Source organism: Dioscorea cayenensis, chromosome 19 (assembly GCF_009730915.1).
Source record: "Dioscorea cayenensis subsp. rotundata cultivar TDr96_F1 chromosome 19, TDr96_F1_v2_PseudoChromosome.rev07_lg8_w22 25.fasta, whole genome shotgun sequence".
Taxonomy (NCBI): domain Eukaryota; kingdom Viridiplantae; phylum Streptophyta; class Magnoliopsida; order Dioscoreales; family Dioscoreaceae; genus Dioscorea; species Dioscorea cayenensis.
Genome location: NC_052489.1, coordinates 30981066 through 30992948, shown reverse-complemented (window position 1 = coordinate 30992948; position 11883 = coordinate 30981066). Strand labels below are relative to the sequence as shown.

Here is an 11883-nt window from a genome sequence, read left to right as displayed (position 1 = left end):
CTTCTACTCTAAAACAAAGGGATGACAACCACCAACCAATGACCATCTGACCGTTCAATCTTCATCATCACTTCCAAGATCAGATCTAACTTCCTTTCTTTTTTTTTAATTCTTATCTTTTTATTTTTAAATAAAATTTTTAAAGCACCTTTGGGTTTTAAAATAAAAAGTTTTCAAAGGCTATTTTTTATTTTGTTATTATTTATTAATATTGTTTTTATGGTGAGAATAAAAATGGCCCTAGTTTGTTGAAATTGATGGTGAGCTATAACTTGAATGCATATTTAATTCTAATTTGTTCTAACCAATCACCATTAATTGTGGTTTTTTTTTTCAATGTCTGCAGTTCCACAAACAAAAATAACTCAAGTTTGAGTACTCAATCAACATTGTTGAGCATAATATCGAGTTTTTAGGGGTTCTAAAAGTGAGCATAAATATTTTTTTTTAAACTAATAACAAAAATCAATCTAATCCTGATGAGCCATGAGTAATTGAAGTCTTTTTACACTCTTTGGTTTGTCTTTAACCTCTCATTTTGTTTATGTGCATCTCCCCGTAATCTATGGTGGACTTTTTTTCTCACTAATTTTTTTTCATTTTCATGTGATTTTGTAACTGTTATTTTTTCATTAGGATATGGTATTATGTTCTTGAAAAACTAATAACCAAACTCAAGCTATGTTAAAACAAATTATTTGATATGAAAAAGGCATAGGGGATGGATATTTGTTGTAATTTTTTTCAGAGAAAAAAAAAGTAAAATTAATAAAATAAACAATGTCAAAAATTTTTGGACTCGTGATAATAAGAATTTTGTTGTTTGTAATTTTTTTATTATTTGATAAAAGGAAAATTACTGTTGATCCCTCAAGAATTTCAAAACTTCCCAAATAGCCCCTGTGAGTTTTGAATACCTCAGACAACCCTTCCTTTATTGTTTCACTTCTTTTTTACCCCCTGCAGGTCACTAGAACTAATTCCATGTTATAAAACTCCATCCTTGCCCTTAAAAATGGTGGGAAAACAATCGCCCAATCACATCATGTTAAACCTTTTTGCATACATTTTTACATTCTTTTTGGTTTTTTGTTTAAACAGAAATGTTTCCGTTTAAATTTATCAAGTTTCTGTTTAAAATGTTATGTCTCTGTTTAAATTTATCCAGTTTTTGTTTAAACATAAATGATTTTAGTAGGCATTCGGATTCTATGAGCGTATCCGTTCCACCTCAGGGTCATCCTGACGGTTTAGTATGCCTTCCTTACTCGTTAAATCAATTTAAAGTTTTGTCATTGCATGTCGAATAACGTTTTGTAGGCGCTAACCATTTAAAAAACTCACTTCACTATCACTGAGTGCGGACAAAATCATAGATCTTTGCAAAGAAACTGTCACCAACTAAGCATAGAGGACAACTTATATTCGTTACATATGTTTGCCACAAACTATCGAATATTATTGTACATTTTGCTCGTTATTTATAAAAAATCGTTTTCATAAATAAACGCAAATTTAAAATGAAACGATGATATTTAAATAGAAACATAGTTGTACAAGTTAATTATTGATTAATTATCCCAGTTTCCGCTTAAAACTTATGTTTTTTCTCAGCTATCCTTGTCATATCCCTATTCCCGTTTAAAATTATACAGTTTTTTGTTTAAACATAAATGTTTCTGTTTATATTTATCAAGTTTATGTTTAAAATGTTATGTCTCTGTTTAAATTTATCCAGTTTCTATTTAAACATAAATGATTTTACTAGGCATTCGGATTTTATGAGCGTATCCGTTCCACCTCAGGGTCATTCTGACGGTTTAGTAGGCCTTCCTTACTCGTTAGATCAATTTAAAGTTTTGTCATTGTATGTGTGACAACGTTTTGTAGACGCTAACCATTTAAAAAACTCATTTTACTACCACGAGTGCGGACAAAATCGTAGATCTTGCAAAGAAACTGTCGCCAACTAAGCATAGAGAACAACTTATATTCGTTACATATGTTTGCCACAAACTATCGCATATTATTGTACATTTTGCTCGTTATTTATGAAAATCGTTTCCATAAATAAACGCAAATTTAAAATGAAACGATGATATTAAACAGAAACATAGGTAGTTAAACCGAAATATTGATATTTAAACATAAACACTGAAACTTATACAGAAAATTTGAAACTTAAACAGAATCAATCGATAGTTAAAAAGAAACAACAATATTTACATTCAAAATTAAACCTGCCCGTCCTAGACAAATGTGGATCGAGTCGCACATCACTATGAGATTTCAAAACAATCGAAAAATCTCCTTCAACACAGCATTATTGCTTTTGATCGTGTACATAGACCAAAATGAAAAACAAACAAAACCCTAGCCGAAAAATGTAATACCCTGAACCTTTGGATACCTGTTGGAAAATATATTCAGGGTATTACTACAGTTACAGTAAGAATTTTTCTACAGAGTAATCTTGTTGAGAAACCCCAAGTGGAAATAACAAGGACCTAAGTGTAAAAGTTTATAAAAGATTTTGGGTTAAAGAGTAATAGAAAAAGGATTGATATAAAATGTTTTACGCATCCAAGGACTGAAAGGTAAGATGGAAGGATCTTTTTGAAATGTTGTACTATAATCCAAGGACCATTGGATAATTTAAAAGGATCTTTTGAGAATACTATGTTGTAATTCAGGGACCATTCATGAGTTTTTCAGGGACTGTTTTGTAAGGAATTATGTTTTTGAGGGACTAAATGTAAATTTCGGCTGAAAGTTAAATTTGGAGAAAAATCTAGAAGCTTGAGTGTTGTTCATACTGCTTCTCACCATTTCTACTACATGAACTCGAGAGTTAAAAGAAAAAGAAAAAGGGTGAGAGATTTGGAGAAATTGGAAGAGATTAAGTTTGGTATTTGGAGGGGAGAATGGATGAAGTATTATTTGGTAAGTATTTTGATGATTTATTTATTTATATACTTGAATGTATGTGTGTGTGTATTTGGTGGATTTGATGAAGAAATATGATGGATTTGAGTAGAAAAACTTGGTATGTTGTTGTAGATGATGAGTGTATGAAATTGTTTTGAGAAAATCTTGTATTTGAGTTGAATTTTGTTTAAAATGGAGGATGAGATTTTCGGTTTTACTGTAGCGTTACTGTAGCACCGAGATTAAAATTTGGTTTAGTTAATTAAATTGATGATGATGATGATTAAGGTGTTAATGATGATTGTTGGATTGAAATGGGTTGAGTTAGCAAGAGTTGATTTGGTTGGATCAAAACCAAAGTTGGAATGAATTGGTTGAATTGAATTGAATTGATTTGGTTGAGTTGGGCTTGATCAAATCAAGTTGAGATAGTTTGGGTTTTGAGTTTCGAGTTGATTTGGGTTAAGGGTTTTGGATCGACCAAGCTTGGTTCGAAATGGATTTTTGAATAAGAATTGGGGTTGGTTGAGATGGTTCGATGAAATTGAGTTTGATCCAGTGCAAATTAAAGCTCTGGTCTGGAATTAAGGTCTGGTTGATTGATTCGAGATGTTTATCCTAAATTGAGTTGGTTTAAGTGCAATTGAAATCGATTGGATTATGCGAGGTGGGTTTTAACCGATTGGAGTGAGTGAGCCCAATAGAGTCTATTTTGTTTATTGTATTTTTATTTTTGGGTTTAAATGTGTTATTTATTTTTATTATATTATTCTGTTAGGTGTTGTTCGGGTCTTGGGAGGGAGTTCCAGTCTAGCAAGGAACCCAAGGACACGAGTGAGTTGGTAGTGGCTATTATTTTTAAATAATTGATTAATTATTATTATTTTGAAATGATTATTTAATGGCTAGTATTTTGAAAATAATTGTTTAAGTATTTCTTTTTATCATGTTTAATTGGCGTATAATGTTGAGGTATATGTATATTTATTTGTGTTGATGTTCCCTCGATAATCGTATTGATACATCAATTTCAGTATAATTATATGTATTTATAAATAGTATAAAAATACATGTATATGTGATTTAATTATTCGGCTCATGAATTTATTTTTTGATGGTTATATATGCTTTTGATTTGGAATGATTTGTGAAATCATTTGCGAGGTATTAAAATGTTTTTACCGACAATATTTTCGTGGATCGGGTTTTCATTCCCTGGCACAGTGAATGGTATTTTCAGTATGGACTTTCATCTGGGTATTACGTATGTATCGTCATCGCGAATCGTCCGGATAAGGACCATGTGATATGATTTATACAGTTTGTATTGTGCACGCATCTACATGTTGGTTCGATGGCGACTGCGGGCTAAAGGCCCGACTCACCGCAGTAGTGGGTTCCACGGCCGACCCTTTAGAGGTGGCGATGGACTGGGCGTTGATTTGTCTGGATCGGGAGCGCAGAGACCCTCGACTGGACGATACATCGGGATCCCGAGTCACCACACGGACCGTGCCAACGCTCAAGGTTATGAAGACCTATGGCTCCCCAAACCTAGTTCGCGACGGCAGCCGTCGGGGAGAGTTTTCGTGCTATGGATTTGAGAATGGTTTTATATTATCGGGCTTATTTTGACGTTGATTTATGATGAATTTATGTTTCAAAAGTTCTTTAAAAATGTATTTTGCTAAAATTCTAGTATTTTGGAAAAAGTTGGAAAATTATTTAGATAGCTTGGTATTTATATACTTTTATATACACTATATTTAAGTATTTGGAATTATTAAGCCACCACCGACCAACTGAATGTGTCTGTAGACATGTAGTGAGTAGGAACCTAGATTACCCTGATCGGGTTTAGAACGAGCCGCGTTCATCCCAGACCGCAGTAGGGTCCCCCATTTCTTTTATTTCTGTCATTGGTGTATGGATCTCAGAGCTGGTCAGACTCCGCAAAATTAGAGTGATTATATTTATCAGATGTATGTATTTGAACATGTACTAGGTGAAAATTGTAAATTGTGACTAGAGGTCCCGATTTTGTTTAAAACAGAGTTGTCGGCCTCAGCTTAAAAGGGAATTTTGAATCGCAGGGCTACATTTTCACCTCTAGAGAGTGGGCTGTGACATCTTTATCGCACGTCAGGAGGTTGAGATATCCCCTCGGTTGGTAGAGATCACGGGTTGTGATCCGAGCCTCAGTTTATAAGTCATGCTCTAGACTTAGAGGTTTAGTAGGGATTGATGCAAAAGTTAAGGGCCCGTAGAGAGTATTAAGAGTCTCCAATCCCTGTTAAAAACCCCAAGTCGCATATTAGGAATAAGGTTGGTAGTAGGTTTTGACATTTCGCGCGTAGAATCGAAGCTAAACAAGACCGTGATCGGATCACGAGTTGAGATATTTATCTGAATTGGTTTTTATCCAAAATAAGTTAACTTAAAGTCTGCCAAAGAAGGGTATTTGGCATTCTCTTTGTCGACCGGCACACAGTTGATTCATAGCTTGATTCTGAAAGATACTTTGGACATACCCTGCTTAAGAATATGGAGATTAGCCCGTGAGTAACTAGGGCCTTCTTTATCACCTTTCCGTTGATTCTTAAAAAGGTGTGTTATGATGTGACATCGATTCGAGTTCTGATTTGCCTGACTTTTGGACTGAATTCATGGCCAGCCCTCTAAGTGTAGTTTAGTTGTGTTTAAATAGAGGAGAAGATCGGACTTTGCATTTTTCATCAGTGGAATTTTTAGTGTCTTAAATCGATTTTTGAGTAATGGAACCAAGGCGCTTGAGACGACCGAGACGAGGACCTCCTCCAAGGTATAATAGAGAAAGAGTAGAGAGATATTTCCCGAAGAGCAGGTGAAAGAGAGGAAGAAGAATGTAGAAGAGAAGTGGAGGAACAGAGGAGGAGAGAGGAGGGACGAAAGAGGGAAGAAGAGATGGAAACCCATACTGCTGCTTAAGTACCCTCTAGCTCTACTCTTGTCAGCTTCAAAGATCTTCTAGTTCTATTATCGCACCCGGTAATCAAGAACAAGCAACGATCGATGTTTACGTCCCCACAAGCTCGTCATGCTGGTAACCATGAATACCGTAGATTTTAGCTCTATAGTTGCTTGAGATCGAGGAATATCTACATGGAACGCTTTTCACCCAGACGAGAGTCATACGCCGTAATTAAGAAGGAGCCATGGAGTTTCCGAGGAGTTTGCAACGAGCATATGACGACGCCTACGGCAGTCCCTTAACTACGTGCAGCAGATGAAAGCACTGAACCGAGAAAGGTCGAACCGCAGTAAAACCGTAGACAAGGATGAGGTTCAGAGACGTATGAGAACTTGTGAATAGTAGAATAACTGCTTGTACTATCGCTTGTGTGCTTGAGATGTTTGTATTCTACCCGTGTATTTCCCAAAGATGATGTATTCCTACTTGTGAATAAGAAGTTGCTTTTCTTCTGGATTGTGGAAAATACAAGATTATTTTTATCAGTATGAGTTTCTGGAAGTGAGGAAGCTGAGTAACACATCGAAGAGTGTCAGATACCGTGATAACATCGTATAGAAGGAATCGTGTTCACTTGATCATCGCAGATACTTGGACATCCTTTCACAGTATTATTATTTACTATCGAGTATATTCTGGAACAAGAGAACAGATTTGGAACAAGTGAAGTGAAATTCAGTTGATATCGATTGATGATGCTAAGGAAATTTCGAGGACTGAAATTTTCTTGGTGAAGGATCAGAATATCCCCGAACCTCTTTGATACCTATTGAAAATATATTCTGAGATTACTACGCTTACAGTGATAGAATTTTTTTCTACAGAGTAATCTTGTTGAGAAACCCCAAGTGGAAAATAACAAGGACCTAAGTGTAAAAGTTTATAAAAAGATTTTTGGGTTAAAGAGTAATAGAAAAAGGATTGATATAAAATGTTTCCGCATCCAAGGACCCGAAAGGTAAGATGGAAGGGATCTTTTTGAAATGTTGTACTATAATCCAAGGACCATTGGATAATTTAAAAGGATCTTTTGAGAATACTATGTTGTAATTCAGGGACCATTCATGAGTTTTTTTCAGGGACTGTTTTGTAAGGAATTATGTTTTGAGGGACTAAATGTAAATTTCGGCTGAAAGTTAAATTTGGAGAAAAATCTAGAGCTTGAGTGTTGTTCATCTTCTTCTCCACCATTTTCACTAAAGAACCCGAGAGTTAGAAAGAAAAAGGGTGAGAGATTTGGAGAGAAATCGGAAGAGATTAAGTTTCGTATTCTGAGTGAGAATGACCTAAAGATTATTTTGTAAGTATTTTGACGATTTATTTATTTATATACTGAATGTATGTGTGTGTGTATTTGGTGGATTTGATGAAGAAATATGATGGATTTGAGTAGAAAAACTTGAGATGTCATTGTAATGATGAGTGTATGAAAATTGCTTTTCAGAAAATCTCAGATTTGAGCTCGAATTTTGTTTAAAATGGAGGATGAGATTTTCAGCTTTTACCGGTAGTGCACATCGTAGCACTCGAGATTAAAATTTGGTTTAGTTAATTAAATTGATGACTGATGATGATTAAGTGTTAATGATGATTGTTGGATTGAAATGAGTTGAGCTAGCCAAGTCTGATTTCGTTGGATCAAACCAAGTTGAATTGAATTGATTGAATTGAATTGAATTGATTTGGTTGAGTTGGGAGCTTTGATCAAACCAAGTTGAGATAGTTTTGGGTTTGGTCAGTTGATTTGGGTTATGGGTTTTGGACCCGAACCAAGTTGGTCTCAATGGATTTTTGAATAAGAATTGGGTTGGTTCAAGCATGGTTCAGTGAAATTGAGTCTGATCCAGTGCAATTAAGCTTGGTCTGCTGGAATTAAGGGTTGGCTCAGATCGATTCACAGTCATTATCCCTAAATCGAGTTGGTTTAAGTGCAATCGAAATCCAGGATGGATTACGTAAAGGCCGGGTTTTTAACCGATTGGAGTGAGTGTGCCCAATAGAGTCTATTTTTGCTTATCAGATTTTATTTTCGAGCTTTAAATGTGTATTTATTTTTTATTATATTATTCTCATAGGGTGTTGTTCAGCCTTGGGAGTGAGTTCAGTGTCTAGCAAGGAACCCAAGGACACCTGCGTGAGTTAGTAGTGGCTATTATTTTAAATAATTGATTAATTATTATTATTTTTGAAATGATTATTTAATGGCTAGTATTTTGAAAAATAATTGTTTAAGATTTCTTTTTATCATGTTTAATTGGCGTATAATGTTGAGGTATATGTATATTTATTTGTCAGTTGATGTTCCCGACAATCGTATCGATACATCAATTCGTAGATAATTATATGTATTTATAAATAGTATAAAAATACATGTATATGTGATTTAATTATTCGGTTCATGAATTTATTTTTGGATGGTTATATATGTTTGATTTGGAATGATTTGTGAAATCATTTGCGTATTAAAATGTTTTAACGACAATATTTGATGGGATCGGGTTTGTCATCCCGGCATAGGAACGGTATTTTTGTATTTGGACTCTCATCGGTATTATGATGTATCGTCATCGTGAATGTCCCTGGATAAGGACCATGTGATATGATTTATACGATCAGATTGTTGCTGCATCTACATGTTGGTTTGGATGGCGATTAGGCTGGGCGCCCGACTCATCGCAGTAGAGGGGTTCCCACGGCCACCTTTAGAGGTGAGGTGTGACTGCGTGCTGATTTGTCCGGATCGAGTGGGAGCGAGAGCCCTCGATCGGATGATACGATCGGGATCCCGAGTCACCACACGGGACCGCTGGGCCAACGCCAAGGTTATGAAGACTTTTCATGCCTCCCAACCTAGTCGCGACGGCCAGCTAAGCTCGGGAGAGTTTTCGTGCTATGGATTTGAGAATGGTTTTATATTATCGGTTATTTTGACGTTGATTTATGATTTAATTTATGTTTCAAAAAGTTCTTTTAAAAATGTATTTTGCTAAAAATTCTAGTATTTTTGAAAAAGTTGGAAAAATTATTTAAGCAATTGGTATTTATATACTTTATATACACTATATTTAAGTATTTGGAATTATTAAGCCACCACCGACCAACTCGAATGTGCCTGAGTCAGCTAGGAGTGTGAACCTAGATTACCTCGGATCGGGTTTAGAACGAGTCGTGGTTCAGTCCGAGGACTCGCAGTGGGTCCCCATTTCTTTTATTTCTCGTCATTGGTGTTTGCGGATCTCAGTAGCGCTTGCATCTTCAGCAAATTAGAGTGATTATATTTATCAGGATGGATGTATTTAACATGTACTTGGTGAAAAATTGTAAATTGTGATTTCAGAAGACTCGATTTTGTTTAAAACAGGTTGTCGGGCCCAGCTTAGAAAGGGAATTTTTAAATCGATGAGCGCCACATTTACCCTTGTGAGAAGGGTGGGTGTGACAATCGAAAAATCTCCTTCAACACAAAGATTATTGCTTTTGGATCGTGTACATGAGACCAAAATGAAAACAAACAAAAACCCTAGCCGAAAAATCTCCCTACAAACTACAAGATCATATAATAATCACACAATAAAACCAAAAAATTTCTCTTTATAATAGAGTACTTTTACAAATCAAAACCGTAAAGAAAACCCATCGAATATCAAAACAAAGAAAATCGCAGACAACATCTTCAATCGGCATCCACCCTCACCTCATTATCTCTGGAGCGCAAACTAACGAAACGTCAAGAGTCGAGGGGAGTTCTTCGAGGCAGTCGGTCCAATCCTACGTAAGACGCCCGAGCAACGACTAACTTTGAAAAAGAAAATCAGAGAGTAGAGAGAGAAAAAGGAAACCAAAATGCTAATAATGGTGTTATCCTGGGACTAACCATTAAAAACCGCTTCTCTTAAAGAGGAAAAATTATCGATAGAAGAAAGCTATGCTCATTACAAACCATGTCTCACTGTGCCACAACTTCGCAAGAGATAATTTCGCTAAAAAAATTCAAAACTAATTCCATTACATGCTTGGGGTTTCAAATTCATTGTATTTAAAAAGAAGGGATTTTTAGAGATTTCCAAATTAATGGGGTGTTTTTAGAAATATTAGAAATTTATGGGGTTTTTTTTGGCAAATTTCCACTTTGATAAACAATTAATATTCCCTTACAAATAATGCTAATATAATTTGTTTCCTTTTAATTTTAAAATCTTTATTTCATGAATTAATAATTTTTAAAAAATTATGGACAAATTACAAAAATAGGAATAACGCATTGCTACAATAATATCATGAAAATCATAGTACGGTCTCAGGACCGTACATGCACCCTCGGATCCATAACCACTTTTAAGGACAAAACGGTCTTTTCGAAATGGTCTCCCGGCCACGAATAACGGAGTTAATCAAGAACCTCATATCGGATTCGGATCCGGGTCGAAACCCGCATGCGATTCGGATCATCCAGGAGATCCGCTCCATCTACTTCCCACCCATCCCTGCTCGGACGCCATTGATAGCCACCACGGAGCTCGGAGAACAACGATGACGCAGGGATCAACAACGTTGCACGCATATGGGGAGGCTTCCTACTGGGATCGTCGCTATGGCCAGGACCCAGGTCCCCTTCGAGTGGTACCAGAAGTACCGCTCCCCTCGCGCCGCTGTTTGATCTCTATCTCCGTCGCCACCACCGGCTCCTCCTCGTTGGCTGTGGTAACTCCGGTAATGCTCTTTTTTATCTCTCTGTTTCTAGGGTTTCGATCACATCAGTTGATGTGAAATCATTCGCTTTTTTGCATGAACACTTGGTTACCCTATCGGATCTGGAGTTAGATTAGCATGCTGATTAGATTTTCATGGATTAGATTTTGGAAGGGGAGCGAATAAATTGCTCGTTTGTGTGATTAAATGAGAAATGAGAATTGAGAATGTAGTGGGATTCTGGTTTTAGGGCATTGGAAGTTTTTGGCAGCGAGTGAATCCAGAAAAAGAGGAGTTTGGAAGCATTTTCTTAAGCAATAAGTTATGAAATTCGAATCGTTTGTCTAGATAGGGATTTAAGATACAAAACTAATCTGCTGATTTTGAATGCATTTCTTTGTTAAACCAATGAGCTAAAAGGTGTTCATTTTGTGATCACTATTTATCATATTGGATTCATGTCATGACAAATGGTGAGATAAGTTAAAGAGATATCTAGTGCAGCTAGAGTCTCGGTGTGTCATATATATATATATATATATATATATATATGCTTCATGATTTGCCTTTTAGAGTGCCAATAAAAATTCAGGCAGCATAGTCTAAGTGTAGACTATGACTGTTCTATGTCTTGGAATTTTGATGATGTAGATCATAATTCATTCCTATAATAGAACAGGCTATCAAAGAGGCACTTTTTAACAAATGGCCAAATTAAATTTAGATGGTATTTTTGCCTCTGGTCTCATTTAAGAATGCCTTTCAAAGTTTAGCAGCTAGTTACCTGGTAAAACAGTAGTTATGACATTGAAATTTATAAGCGCCTCCATGTGATTGTATATGCCTTTAGATACATAATTTTTACAAACATCTGGGTCTAATACCGCTATTTTGATGATCTTTACATGTTGTTTTCCATTTGTATCTTGAAATATTCCATTTGTGCTTTGTCAATGGTGATAATAAATCAACAGCACTCGGAGAAGACATGTTAAATGATGGCTATGAGGACATTGTTAATATTGACATATCGTCTGTAGTGATTGAAGCCATGCAAACAAAATACCAGGACAAACCAGCTCTCCAGTGTATCCTATTCATATTCTGCTGACAGGGCAGTTCTTTTTAACCATTCCATTTGTCAAGCATTTTCTAAATGAGTTCTTATTTCTTTCGGCATTTTCTTTACGACTAATCAGAAGATATTAAAATGGATGTGAGAGATATGAGTGATTTTTGAATCTGGTTCCTTCGAT

At 35.6% G+C, this 11883-nt stretch overlaps 1 protein-coding gene across 1 annotated transcript; it reads left to right on the top strand.

Annotated features, from left to right (window-relative positions):
• Window positions 1–10431: 10431 nt before the first annotated feature.
• LOC120249384 (EEF1A lysine methyltransferase 4-like) lies at window positions 10432–11867 on the top strand. The gene is given in 5 exon segments (XM_039257875.1): window positions 10432–10546; window positions 10548–10577; window positions 10579–10648; window positions 11602–11715; window positions 11830–11867. Coding segments are annotated over 5 exon segments (330 nt in total). The 5' UTR covers window positions 10432–10468.
• The last annotated feature ends 16 nt before the right edge of the window (window positions 11868–11883 follow it).